Source organism: Neolamprologus brichardi, chromosome 7 (genome assembly GCF_056152115.1).
Source record: "Neolamprologus brichardi isolate AB-2024 chromosome 7, ASM5615211v1, whole genome shotgun sequence".
Taxonomy (NCBI): Eukaryota; Metazoa; Chordata; class Actinopteri; order Cichliformes; family Cichlidae; genus Neolamprologus; species Neolamprologus brichardi.
In genome coordinates this window covers 29,661,873-29,676,645 of record NC_142110.1, presented here as the reverse complement: position 1 = coordinate 29,676,645, position 14,773 = coordinate 29,661,873, and the positions used below count along the sequence as shown (strand labels likewise).

The 14,773-nt window shown below is 40.9% G+C and overlaps 2 protein-coding genes across 2 annotated transcripts; both read left to right on the top strand.

Annotated features, from left to right (window-relative positions):
• The first annotated feature begins 2,310 nt into the window (after positions 1-2,310).
• On the top strand, positions 2,311-7,458 carry fpgs (folylpolyglutamate synthase). Its single transcript, XM_087843466.1, has 10 exons — positions 2,311-4,246; positions 4,526-4,587; positions 4,970-5,072; positions 5,154-5,231; positions 5,312-5,459; positions 5,583-5,666; positions 5,748-5,898; positions 6,070-6,145; positions 6,550-6,607; positions 6,865-7,458. Exons 1-10 carry the CDS (start codon positions 4,187-4,189, stop codon positions 7,242-7,244), a joined length of 1,200 nt encoding a protein of 399 aa, XP_087699592.1. The 5' UTR covers positions 2,311-4,186; the 3' UTR covers positions 7,245-7,458.
• Positions 7,459-10,171: 2,713 nt separating this feature from the next.
• On the top strand, positions 10,172-13,640 carry naif1 (nuclear apoptosis inducing factor 1). The gene is made up of 3 exons (XM_006782132.3): positions 10,172-10,735; positions 11,673-11,720; positions 12,149-13,640. The coding sequence occupies exons 1-3, from the start codon at positions 10,291-10,293 to the stop codon at positions 12,715-12,717; spliced, it is 1,062 nt and encodes a 353-aa protein (XP_006782195.2). The 5' UTR covers positions 10,172-10,290; the 3' UTR covers positions 12,718-13,640.
• The last annotated feature ends 1,133 nt before the right edge of the window (positions 13,641-14,773 follow it).

Below are 14,773 nucleotides of genomic sequence, written 5' to 3'. Positions count from 1 at the left end.
AGGATTCAGAAAGTTTATTCATGCAGGTCCATATGACAGAGAATATGCATCTTCTTTTTGTTTTCATATTTTAATTTATATTTAATTGTGTTGTGGTTTGCAGTGTTTTGTGTTGTTTCACTTTAAATTTGTAAAAGGAAAAAGCTGAAAATTTAAATAGTTAAAATTTGAAATGTGAATAGTTGATTTTTGTATTATATGATTTACTTATTACATTTTATGTGGAGTGAATAAATAAAAGTATATTTACGGTGGCCCCTACAGACAAAGCACATACAAACTTCAAATCACGTACAAACTCAAAAACACGTACAAACTCCGAAGCACGTAAAAACACGTACAAACTCCGAAGCACGTACAAACTCCGAAGCACGTAAAAACTCCAAAGCACGTAAAAACTCAAAAGCACGTAAAAACTCAGAAGCATGTAAAAACTCAAAACACGTACAAAAGACAACAGAAGTGCTCCAGGATGCTAGGGCGCAGTGTTGAGCTTTTGTTACCTAATGGCTACACAAGCCAGCAAGTACCAACGACCGGATTTGGTGTGTGGTAGTAACAGGTAAATGAACTTTTTTTTTTTTTAATTATTTGAATATATATGAGTGCCTGTGTATAAATACACAAACAATACACACATGCTTTCATGCTTTCAATTGTGTAATTTAAGTGATCTAGTAGCTCTGCTTTGGAAGTTCAGTTCATGCTAGAAATGTGTTTTGGAGTTTGTATGTGTTTTGTCTCTAGGGGCCACCGCATATATTTATATATAAACATATATGAATAAAACCACTTTTTTTTTAACGTTAGTAATTCCTTTTGTGCATAATTTTATATTATTGTTAATAATAAATTAATTAAAGCAAAAAAACAACCTGAAGAGCCGGTTCGGAGCCGAAAGAGCCGGCTCTTTTTAGTGAGCCGAACCGAAAGAGCCGGATCTCTAAAAAGAGCCGGAAATCCCATCACTAGTAGAGACAAAACACGTACAAACTCCAAAACACATTTCTAGCATGAACTGAACTTCCAAAGCAGAGCTACTAGATCACTTAAATTACACAATTGAAAGCATGAAAGCATGTGTGTATTGTTTGTGTATTTATACACAGGCACTCATATATATTCAAATAATTAAAAAAAAAAAAAGTTCATTTACCTGTTACTACCACACACCAAATCCGGTCGTTGGTACTTGCTGGCTTGTGTAGCCATTAGGTAACAAAAGCTCAACACTGCGCCCTAGCATCCTGGAGCACTTCTGTTGTCTTTTGTACGTGTTTTGAGTTTTTACATGCTTCTGAGTTTTTACGTGCTTTTGAGTTTTTACGTGCTTTGGAGTTTTTACGTGCTTCGGAGTTTGTACGTGCTTCGGAGTTTGTACGTGTTTTTACGTGCTTCGGAGTTTGTACGTGTTTTTACGTGCTTCGGAGTTTGTACGTGTTTTTGAGTTTGTACGTGATTTGAAGTTTGTATGTGCTTTGTCTGTAGGGGCCACCGTAAATATACTTTTATTTATTCACTCCACATAAAATGTAATAAGTAAATCATATAATACAAAAATCAACTATTCACATTTCAAATTTTAACTATTTAAATTTTCAGCTTTTTCCTTTTACAAATTTAAAGTGAAACAACACAAAACACTGCAAACCACAACACAATTAAATATAAATTAAAATATGAAAACAAAAAGAAGATGCATATTCTCTGTCATATGGACCTGCATGAATAAACTTTCTGAATCCTTTATCATCCGCAACTGAAAATAGTTGTGGATGATTACTATACCTTTCTAATGTGATGTTGTTGTTCCTGGCTCTCTTTTTCTTTCTCTCCCTCTGGCTCTGTTCCTGTGCTACTGAGTGTAACTACCGCCCCTCCCCCCTCTGCCCAGCGTAAAGCACAAGGCTCGCGTGCAGAGTGAAGCGGAAAAAAAGTGCGAGAGAGAGAGAGAGGGTGAGAGAAAGAAAAAAAAACCCCACGTGACGGCTCGCGATAAGGAGCCGGCTCGCGTCGTTCACGTCAAAGAGCCGGCTCTAAGAGCCATTTCGTTCGCGAACGACCCATCACTAGTCTCTAGGGGCCACCGCATATATTTATATATAAACATATATGAATAAAACCACTTTTTTTTTAACGTTAGTAATTCCTTTTGTGCATAATTTTATATTATTGTTAATAATAAATTAATTAAAGCAAAAAAACAACCTGAAGAGCCGGTTCGGAGCCGAAAGAGCCGGCTCTTTTTAGTGAGCCGAACCGAAAGAGCCGGATCTCTAAAAAGAGCCGGAAATCCCATCACTAAACTGTACTGCATTAAAACATTCGCAGCAGGTGGGATATCCAATCTTTAAGTGATGACCTGATGAACCCTGCTTCTGGGTCCAAACTACTCTGCTTTTATAAAGGCTGTTGTGTTTTTAACATGTTTTAATGCTTTGTATTGTGTTCTTCAATCTGAACAAGCCCCTAAAAAAAGTCAGTGATCACTGTCAGCCTCTCTCGGTTTTTAGCATCACTATTCATTTTAAAGCTCAGTTTTTAAATCCTTACCATGTAACTACAGCTCAGCCCATGCAGCAGTATATTAATGACTAACCTTATATCTCAGTTGTTCTCCTGACTGAAGTTTGGTCTGTTTACAGCATCCTGCCATGCGATTGCATTTGTCCCTGACCATCAGGAACTCTCACGTTAACTTTTATCTAGTGGATAAAAGTAAACGTTCAGCCTCCAGCTTCACTGTGTTTATGTTATGCTAACCATAGCTGTGTAGCTATAGCTACCACGTAGCACATTATTATATACCAGCTAGCCCAACTTCAGTAACCCTACAAATGTCACTGCTGTTTAGTTTTCTGTCTTCATTTATGTCGGAAGTGATAGCAAAGCTGTACGCTTTAATTTTTGCCGTGTGATGACCCTCCTCCGGGATCCCACCACACAAGGGAAATACACCGCTCTCAAGCCGCTGCTGCTACGGCGCTACTCCCTCTCCAATGCAGGCCGAGAAACTCCTCTATCTCTTGGGCCTTGGTGTTGGCACCGCTCTCGAGCTCATGGAAAGCACGCTGTCCTTGCTAGGAATGGATGACAGCGGATTCCTCTTCACTCACGCCTTCCTCCAACAGATGCCGGTGTGAGCTGGCCTTGCCAGCTCCCTGCTGCGGTCCGCGAAGGATTACCGCTCACTCGCAGAAGAAGCGGATGGCATCCAGGCAATAGTTCCTGACTCACCGATGACATCTCCCACAGCCCCCCACCAATTCTCCTGGGGGCCTCCGAAAGGCTGCTCTTCATAGAGGACTCACACTCTGGGAGGCGTCTTCTCGTTGACTCCGGCTCCCAGAAGAGCCTCAGGAACTGTTGTGTCGTCTTTGCATACCTCCACAATGGTATATTATTTAATCTTTAAAAAAAATTGGAGATTTCCCGCATACCACCAGAGAGAGCCCAAGTACCACAGTTTGAGAATCACTGCTTTAGGGCAATTTCTTCGCAAGGTTTTGTCTTTTCCCAGGCTTGATTTGCCATTTTTAGTAAAGGTTACAATGACTCTTTGCGCCATCTTGTGGTATAACTCGGTGTTGCTTCAAAGTCCAGTTTTGATTTCTTTAACATAATACAGACCTGCTTTAGATATGGAAATTAGACCTTCCCCTTCTTCACTTATGTTACTTCTGGAAGATTTAAAACTATATTAAACTCTGGAATTTAAGATAAGAAACTTTAAATGATGTTAAGATTTACCTAAAAGTGAGCAGGATAGAAAATGTCATCAGAGGGACAGCGTAGGATATATTGGACAAAGGATGATTAAATGGACCTGCCAGGCAGGAGGAGAAGAGGAAGACCACAGGGAAGATTCATGGGTGAAGTGAAGGAGGACATGAAGAGGAAGATGCTGGGATAGGGTGAGATAGAGGCAGATGATCCATTGTGGTGAACCATGAAAAAATCAGCTGAAAAGAGAAGTAGAAGAAGCCATCACTTTTAATAAATTTGAGACCATATTTGAAAGGTAACATCTTAAAATTAATTAAATTAAAACCCTCAGTCTCATGACCTGATGTGATCATTTAGAAGAAATTAGATAAAATATATAATCTTTGGTGTATAAACAAGCTGATTGAAGAGTCGTAACTTTTTTTCCCTTTAACCTCCTCAGGACGCTCACGGAGGGACGATGCCGACATATTTTGGTATCCTCACCATCTTGGCCTTCCATATCTTCCTTCAGGAGAAGGTACATTGTCAAAAGCAGCCAGAAAATGTTTATATGGAATTTATTCCTGACACATGTTATGTATGCATGTATCTGCCCTACAGGCAGTGGTGCAGTTAACATTAGATTTCAAAAGTTTCTTCAGAAATGAGCCCTTCTGGATGTGTATAAGAAAAGCTTGTGTGTAATTCTCAGAGCTCAGATTTACTTGAACGATAAGTCCTGTTTATTTCACCAACAGATGGTTCTTATTTACTATAAACACTCCTTGGATCTAAATGGCTCTTTCTCTTTGCTCAGGTGGATCTAGCTGTGATTGAAGTTGGTATCGGTGGAGCGTACGACAACACCAACATAATACGGTGAGATGTAAACTTAGCAGAGCATAAGTCTTTGGCATAACATGCAAAACATCACAAACAATGGAAAAGCTTCCTAATCAAAACATTAACTAAAATGGTACCAAGTGGATACATTTAAAAAGCCTTTGTCATAAGAGTCACTGGAGTCTGTCTTCTTACACTTTTTGCTGAAATACAAAATTATTTTTAATGTTCTCAAAATTACGTCTGTTTAAAAATTGTTTTTTACACTATTTACATTTCTCATTTATAGAGGATTAGATTTTTCTTATTGTTGTGTGGGTGGGGTGGGGGGTGTAGTTGATTTTTCCATCTTGCCATCTTGTGGTACTTGCTCAGTGTACAGTCTCGGTCTCACTATGACCCCTGCGTGTTTCAACAGGAGGCCGTGGGTGTGTGGCATCTCCTTCCTGGACATAGACCACACTGATATTCTGGGAGACACCATCAAACAGATCGCCTGGCACAAAGCGGGCATCTTCAAGGTCTGTTCACATTAGGAGTGAGTCACTGTTTCAGTCTGAATGCGTGATTCTTTTAGTAATGCTGCATTTTTGTGTTTGCAGCCTGGAGTCCCCGCCTTCACCATCAGACAGCCAGAGGGCACCATGCCCGTGCTCGAGGAGCGGGCCAAAGAGATCGGAGTAGGAGTCCACTTTCAGTCACATCACACAGGAAAGTGAAGCTTCAGCTTTCTATAACTCTCTCCAACCTGTTGTTGCAGTGTCCACTGTGGGTGTGTCCACAGCTGGAGGACTACCAGGCAGAATGTGGACCTTTGCACCTGGGTCTTGCAGGGCGGCACCAGCGCTCCAACGCCTCCCTCGCCCTCCAGCTGAGTCACACCTGGCTTCAGATGAGGGGTCTACCAGGTTGGGCTGATGTTTAAACATATATCCAGAAATAAATAAATAAATGATTAGTACAAAATAATGCAAATAATAACTGCAAGCTTTGGTTAGTGTACCTTCAATGTACCTGTCCTCTCTGAACAGAGAATAGCTTCCCCTGTAGCACTGTTAACAATGGCGGGATGCTTCAGGCGACTGCGTTCAGTCCCAGCCCCATGATGGTGAAAGGTGAGTCCTGCAGAGCCAATGAGATAACAACAGGACCCACCCAAGGCCAGCTGATGTAACAGTGAATGCGTTTGCTCTCAGGGTTGGCAGATACCGAGTGGCCCGGCAGGAGCCAGACCCTAAAAGATGGAGCGGTCACCTACTTCCTGGATGGAGCTCACACCCTGCACAGCATCCAGGCCTGTTCTGAATGGTTTAGAGAGACTGCAGCTGAGCACGAGAGGAACGCCAGGTGAGCTAAAAAAAAAAAAAGATGTGCTAGAATTTTTAATTTAAACATTTAGTGCGGTCTCTGTTGTTAACAAAATGGACCAGAGTGTGTGTTCCAGTTGTAGGTGGATCTACAGGAATGTTTTACATCAAATGCTATGTGATGTGACACTTTGATGTGTTTGTGTTTCAGTGGCCCTGTGGCCAGAGTTTTACTGTTCAACGTTACAGGAGAGAGGGACGCAGCTGCTTTCCTTAAACTCCTGGTGGTGAGTAGTTCTTCGAACCTGAATGCATTTGTAAATGGTAAATGGACTGGTTCTTATATAGCGCTTTTCTACTCTTTCTGAGCACTCAAAGCGCTGTACACAACTTGTACATTAACCCATTCACAAGCACATTTTTCTAAGTGCTTTCTAAGTAACATTCACACACACATTCATACTCCGATGGATGCATCGGAGAGCAATTTGGGGTTAGTATCTTGCCCAAGGATATTTGGCATGCAGACTGGGGAAGCCAGGGATCGAACCACCAACCTTCCGATCAGTAGATGACCTGCTCTACCACCTGAGCTACAGCCACCCCTACATATTTGTAGGTATGTTGGCAAGGACGTGACAGTACGTATAGAGTTGAAAACTTTTTTTTTGCATGTCTTGTTTCTTTGCAGCCGTGCCACTTTGACTTTGCTGTGTTCTGCCCATGCATCGCCGAAGTCAGCACCTCCAGTGAGTTTGCTGAACCTGTTTGCACCTGTACAGATCGTTCTATATAAAATCAGTCTGGGCGCAGTATCGGTGTCCAGAAGTGTGCAGTTGTAATCTAATCTTATCTGAAGCACATTTTTATAGTTTACTTGTGTGGAGTTTGTGTTGGAGTCTGTGTTTCCAGATGCAGATTATGCAAGAAGAGACGATTTTATCCAGTGAATAATTCTGAGCCAAAAACTTTGAACTTATTCTTTCACCTTCTTCTTCCCCTTCAGTTCAGGAGAAGAAGTTTGACATGTCTGTGGAGGAAATGCTGACTCACTGCTGGGACAATGAGAGGATCTGGCGCCTCCATAACCACCTGGATGACAATGGAGATAATCCATTGCTGACTGAGGACAGACTTCCTAATTTACCTGAGCACAGAGGGGACACCTTGGTGTTCCCGTGCATCTTCAGCGCCCTCCAGTGGATCATACAAGGCAGGGAATCAATGCTGGCCGATCAGGCCAAGATGACGCTGCCGGTTAAACCGAGCTTCACGGCCAAAGCTGCTCCTCTCCGCGAAGCTAGTGAGATCCACGTCCTCATTACTGGAAGCCTTTACCTGGTGGGAGGAGCTCTCAAACACCTGGACACAGCTTCCTCCAAGTGAACAGAAGTGTTTTTATTTGCACAACTGGGAGGGATTTGCTTCTAGGGAAGAGGGTTGGGTGTGGTGTTAGTTTTTCTACACTTATTTTCCTGAATCTGATTATTTTCTCTGTATGGTATGAAGGTAACTTTTGCGTATATTTTTGTAACAGTGGCCAAAACTCAAGTTTCTAAGTGTGACTGGATTGCAAATAAATGATCTTTTAAAATGTAAAGTTTTTGATCACAGACTGGATAATGTTGCCTTCAACACTTTTCTCTTATTTGCATCACTAAATGCATCGGCTTCCTCGTTGGTTCCAAGTCACAGAGTTTTGAAAGCTGGACTCTATGAGTCATTTTGACCTTGAATCCCAGTATTTGATCAGAGTAAACATGAAACTAGGCTATATGCTGTGATACACAAATGTAAGATGACATTCTGCTGATCAGCAAACATTTTCATTCACCCATCCAAATGATTGAATTCAGGTGTTCCAATTACTTCCATGACCACAGGTGTATAAATTCAAGCACCAAGGCATGCAGACTGCATGTTCTCTGCAGTGATGAGTCAAGCTTCTCTTTTTGGAAATCTGATGGGTGAACCTGAAATGCTGAGCTGGTTCAAAAAGTGCTTACAGTATGAACTCGAACATTTAAGAAAGGACAGAGCTTCATCTCCATCAAGGAGTTGTACCTCAGCCTCCTATTTGCAAGGTCTTTAAACACTCCAATATAGTAGATACCATGCTGTGCCTGTGGTTAACTTAGACAATTCTGCTCTACATCTGAACCACAGGGGACACTCAAACACATACTCACATTAAAAATTTGTGCAAAACAGTCGTATGAATGTTTAGTTCTGAAACTCTTCTTAACTCACTCTAAACTGAACCTCATTAAATATTAAACCCTGTTTGTCGGCAGCGCTGAAGACAGAAAAGTGGAAAAGGACCCCGAATAACAACTGGGTGACAATGGATCAAATCTGGTTGCTGGGTTACTGGCAAAAATACACAACACAAACACACATGCTTCCAAAAACACACACACTGGAAAAGAATCTGAAATAATCAACTGATTAAAAAAAACAAGTGGTTCAAAAGCACAAAACACTAAAAGACAAATCAACACAGGGAACAATGGGAAAATTAAAAGGTACCAAACAGGTGCAAAAAAAGAAGAAATAAAACATGGTGTTCCACATGTGATGTGGGGTAATACTGAGGTGGTACATTAAAAGTAGTGATGGGGGAAAACAAAAAGGTTGAAGCTTCTAAACCAAAGCAACCACGACAAAACTGCACAATATAAAACAAGGTAAAAGTAAAAACAAAACAGAAATCAAGTCCTGAAGGTAAGTCCAAACTTTTCATGTAGTGTAGAAACAAATAGTTTTCTTTACCCTGAGACGTAAAAGCAGCTTCAGAGCTCAGCCCTGCACTCTGAAACTAGCTCCACATATGCAGGATCTATTTTCTTGGTCCAGGTTTTCTTATCCTAACATCAGCACCCACGTGAAGCTTGTCATGAATGGGATAAGTCAACCCAGGGTTTGTTAACCTCGCTGCAAGAGTGCTGACATGAAAGAGATGATGCCGGTAGCATCTGACCAATCAGAAACAAGGACAGAACTGGTGGCAGCAGAGGCTCATTTTACAAAGGAAACTGTAATACCAGGACAGTGTGGGACACTGGTTTATTTATTACGACAGTCAAATTTGATGTGTAACAGTGCTACACTGTGGTCAGTAAGGGTATTAAATTCTTACTGAAGAGAATTACCATTGATGATCAGTGGGAAAGATTGAGACAGTTGAAGTGCTTGGAAGTATCCACATGATGAGGGTTTAATCTCTGCATGGGAAGACAGTTATTCAGATGTGTTAACCACCAGACCCACAAACAAAAACCAAACTGTTCCAGTTAAAGTTCCAGCTAATTCTGCTTACTTAAACCCAAATATCTGATTTTTTTTTTTGTCATTTTTCAGCACATCACTAAATCTTTGTGATCTTTTCACCTTAAACACTGAAATGTTGAATGTGACCTTGAAGAGCGCAGAGCTGACAGAACTTTTGTTTCTGGGGAGCTCTATCTTCACCATCTTTTATCCACCATCCCATCCCAATCTACCATTTTTGGTCGATTTGTGTCAGTTTCATGATAATTGTGAAAATTGTTTTTTTTTTTTGCTTCTTGTCTTCCTTTTTTCTTAATACACCTTGTCTTCTACCTTTTTTTGAATTTGCACTTTGTTTTCTTGCTTTATTTAGTCTTTTATGCCCCATTGACAGATGGTTTTTCCTTTTGCTTTCAATCACCTTTCTATGTTAGGGTATTGGTGACGGTCCCCATGAGGGTCCCCACATGTCACGTGGGAGGCCAAAGTTCAATTCTCTGATGAGGTACTGTTACAAAATTAACAAATATGAGTTGACTCTTGGGGTAAAAAATCTCCAAAACACTGACATGGTATTTGTTGCCATGTAGACTACAAGTTTAAACATGAAACAGAGAGAGAAACATGGAGCACCAGACTCTGTTAGCTTTTTCCTCCTTTATTCTTAGGGCAAACTGTTTCTCTTATGTAGTTTTCATTGCGGTTATCACACATGGAAAACATTCTTTGTTCAAATGCAGATGGAAACAAGGTTGTTGGGTAGCTCATGAACCAGATGAAGCAGTCATATTCCAGCTGACATGTTCCCCTTACGTTTTCTTTTTTACGTTTCAAACGTTGTTTTCAGTCAAGTGTAACTTGGAAAAAAGCGAGATAACGGCAACATTTCTTTTTTTTAACTTCGTCATTTTGTTTGGCTTGTTGAGTTGATTGGCTTTTGTTTGGTCCAATAGTAAGAGAGAATGCCGCATTACCGCGAGATCCTCAACCAATGGAAGCGTCGGTGGGCGGGGCTACGTCCTCCATCTAACGTAAGCGTCGTTAGTAGGAAGAAGAAGCCGATTCTGGAAGCCATTACGTTGCGCACATTACCGGAGTAAATCCTACTATTTTTGCGTACAATACGCACAATTACCTGCCGTAAAGACGCTTTTCTGCACTTATGGCATCGGTGGCCAAAAAGAGAAAAATGAATTTCTCGGAGAGGGAGGTGGAAATTATAGTGGAAGAAATAGAGAAACAAAAGCACACACTGGTTAACCACTTCAATGCCGGAGTCACACACATGGCCAAGAATAACGCGTGGATGGACATCCTGAAAAAGGTGAACCAGGTCACCACCTGTCCGCGCGAGCTGCCCGAGGTCAAGAAGAAGTGGTCCGACATGAAGACGGAGGTCCGGCGGAAGGTGGCCCAAGCGCGGGCTGCCATCGAGGGGACGTCCGCGGACTGCACTCCAGTTCCCGTCATCCTCACCGCCATGCAGCAGCGGATCTGTAACCTGCTGGGAGAGGCCACCATCATCAGCCTACCTGCCGGAGACTCGGATGCGGAGATCACCTTACCTGTGACCGTCAACGCCGCCGCAACCGTCACTCTGACGGAGGGTGAGTGCCGCACGGTGAAGTACGGAAAGTGAAGCGTACCGAAAATAACTGTGCGCGTAACACTGTAAAAAAATTAAGTGTGAATATTGAGTGAGTATTTTCTGAAACAACTGAAAACGCAGACAGAAAAAAGTGAATGAAAATGTTATTAAATGTCACAGTAAACATTATAGTTTAGTTACATTTATGTTTATACCTGAACAATAAATGCAAAGTTAAAAATTGGTCTGTAAGTTAAATGTTTACAAGTATGGTTTAATATTGCATTCTAATCCAAAATACTACATGAAATGCAAAATAACTAAAACTACATAATAACGACACAGGCTTAATATTTTATGTAAGTATTTTTAAATGTATTATTACATGTAAACAAAAAGCTAATAGCTTATTAAATTTACATTTAAAAGTTAATAGGTTAATGAAGTCTTTTAATTAAATCTGTGGGATACATACTAAAAAGTAGGAATTACATTCAAACTGCATTCAACCACAAATGTACTAAATTCTAAATGTTAAATTTAAATTATTATCTATTATTATAAGATACTTTTAAACATAATATATAGTGTATAATGTATGATTATAAAAACATTTAAACATAAATGCAAAATGTTAAATCTAAATATTAAAGACACAGACTGGATACTACCATAGTTAGCTATTGAAAGCCAAGTGGGCAACATTTGACACCAAAAATTTAAAAGTAATGTAGTAAATGTTAAATCCTAATATTACATTTTAATATTTTAATTAAATACTAATTTGGATTATAAATATGAAATCTGATCATATGACTATGATAATAAATTACAAAAATGTAAACCTAAATGTAACATTTAAATTTAGAGTTACATTTTTAAAATAAAAAATACATATTAAAGATTTGCTGATAGTTTCATTGAGGTTTTAGCTTCTTCCTCTGTTTGTCTTTCAGCTCTTCCAGCCGGTGCCGGGACAGTCTGTGACGACTCAAAGCTGAATGGTACGTTTCATTTCTTTGCAAATGTTCAAACTTTAGCCGTGACACTTGCAGAGCCATCAGAGTTTCTAATCACAACTCTACTGGACTGTCTGGTGTTGAACTGCTGCGCTTTAAAAGGTGCATTTTGTAATTATCCTACAGATTTAATCACTACCAGGGGTCAACATTTTAACGTTTAGCTTTCTTATCATTAAATACCATGTTTTTCTTTCTGCCTGGTTAAAGGAATAAAGGTTACACTGATTCACTGCGCCATCTTCTGCTGCTTATTGGTATTACATGACAGTACAGCCAAGCCCTAATTCAGCTTCAGTCGATATTTCTTCGGCACAATAGAAAGATGTTTCAGACATGAATTCAAAGCAGTTGTTTCTTCACGTTCTCTGTGAGGCTTTTAATAAACGTCTGAAACTGATTCCTGCTTCCAGCTGAGACGACGTACCACACTCTGGAGGATGGCGGCGTGGTGGAGTACTGCACCACCACTGAGGGCGACTCTGCCCCGACTGTGGTGGCCGCAGTCGAGGCTCCCATGGAGATGCTGGCCTCGTCTTCCGTTTCCCCGCCGCCATCTCAGAGTCAGGCCAAACCGCAGGAGCTGAAGAGCCGCATTGCTCTGAACTCCGCCCGCCTGTTGCAGGAGCAGCGAGTCACCAACGTGCACATCCGCCAGATCGCCCAGCACCTGGAGGGCCAGAACGAGCTGCTGCAGATGATGCGGCGCTCCCAGGAGGCGCAGGCCTTTGCCCAGGAGAGGCAAGCTCAGGCACTGGAGGGCACGCAGGCCGCCCTGCTCGCGTTGGTGCAGATGCTCCGACCGGCTCTCAAAGACCTGAGGAAGTTTCTGCAGAGCGGGTCTGAGGCGGCGAACGCCAGCAGCTCTGTGGCAACACCGGCAACTGGAGCAACCATTGATGGAGTGGCAACGGAGGAGCAGAGCAGGCCCAAAACACCTCCGCCTCCTACTCCTACACAACAGGCTGAGGAGGCGCAGTAGACTCTGTGTGTGTGTGTGTATGTGTGTGTGTGTGTGTGTGTGTATGTGTGTGTGTGTGTGCGTGTGTGTGCGTGCGTACGTGTGTGAACCATGATTACACTTATGCCTTATGAAGAACATGTACAGAACCAATGGAGAACTGTTATTTTTATTTTTTGCCACGACTTGATGTTATTTAATACCCTGAATCTGGTTTTCTGATCTTTTTTTATGCAAATATTTCATCAGCCTGATGGAAAATTAACGGGTTGGTTTTTTTAGACCGTGATGAGCCAGGTTTGTGTGTGAGCTGCACTTTAACCAGCATGTGTTCAGACCGGAATAAAGTGAAAAAGAGGCCAAACTCTTTATTTCCTGTCACATCTCTCCTGTTCCAGGGGCAGATGTTCATGTTAAACATGGTAAAAGAAGTCAGTGTGTGAATAAATGATCCCCATGAGTCAAAAGTTTTAAACACTTAGTTTCACACAATTTTTTCTACTCTTGGATCTGTATCATGTCATAGAGAGCAGGCTTTCTATAAAATACTTGAAACACGTCCAAAGTTCCACTCTTTTCTTGGTATCGTCTTCTTGTGCATCTCTAAATTGTTTTCGGAGCTTCCATCCGCTGTGGTGCTGTTATGTTCCTCCCGTACTGTAGCTCTGCAGTGTGTGATGGATCTTGTCCAGTGTATCCAAATGTTTCAGGGAGGCGATTGTGATGGCGTGCACCACAGTTCATTTCCTCTGATTGTTCACTATCAGATGCCTCAGAGGACTTCACAGCAGGCCTCAGCAATTATGGTCTCACCCTGGGGATGATTTAATCGTGCAAAACTTGTTGAATGTTCAATAAAATGACGTGCTCTTGAAGGCGTGCCTTCAGGCTGGAAAACTGGATTCTGGGTGTATGATTCGATATATACTAAATAAAGTTAACTATGAAACATAAATCATGAAAGCCTACTCTAAAAAGCCAACACTTTAAAAGATGGAGATGGAAATATACAGAGCAGGTTGTTTTTTCTGCTGGCTGTAGTGCTTACAACCAGACAGCAGAGGTCAGTGTAAGTCAGAGTTTCATTACAGGTGTGTGAGCAGTGACGTTTGAGGTCCTGAGAGGGTGAGAGGAAGGACATCCGTTTGTTAGTATCAGTATCGGATTAAATTTCACAAATGAGGACACTGCAGTACTGCAGGGTGTACTGGAGTTTGATGTTTTCATTTAAAAACCCTTAACAAATCAGTTATTCCTGAAATAATTAAAGTATTATTACTTCATAGTTCATCATTTCTACTTCAGGTTGTTTGCTGAACCTCTTTTTCCTTTTCCAGTCATGTGACCTGTCCCTAACAAAGAACGGTATCTAAAAAAGCTCAGTAAAGCACCTTTTACTATGAGTATTCCTGAGTTCAGAGCAAACATTGGCAATAACTCCTTGACCCTGTCGGCTGCTGTCACCATAAGATGAGATTCATTGGCGTTAGTTGCTGATATTTATCAGTCTTTAATCAATTTTTTTAAGAAGGCATCTTCATTTCCTGAAGCAAAGAGGGCACGAGGCAAACTTATCACCACAGTTTTGTATTTAGTTTAATTAGTTTCTGTGTTAGTCTTAGTATTATTGCATGGAGGGCATATGTCAGAGGGTAAGATTTAGGAAAGTTTGTACAGGTATTACAATAAAAACAGTTTTTAAAGCAGTGACTCACAGTCTTGCATCCAGAGTCTCAGTAAACACATCTATCAATGTCTCATCAGGGAAGTTTTTATCAAACTACTGATGTACTAAAACTAACAGTATTTCCTCTGTAGCTCTATTTTATTTCAGATCAGTTAGTTTACATTTTTCAAAAGTGTAGTTTTTATTTTTATTTTAGTCAAAATATTTTTTCACATCTGATTTTAATAACCTTGCTTATTACATAGCCAGATGGATGATGTTTTCTGCGTTAAATCTGGTCAACGAGCAGTGTTGGGAAGGTTACTTTCAAAATGTATCCCATTACAGATTACAGAATACATGCCCCAAAATGTATTTTGTAACGTATTCCGTTACGTTACTCAATGAGAG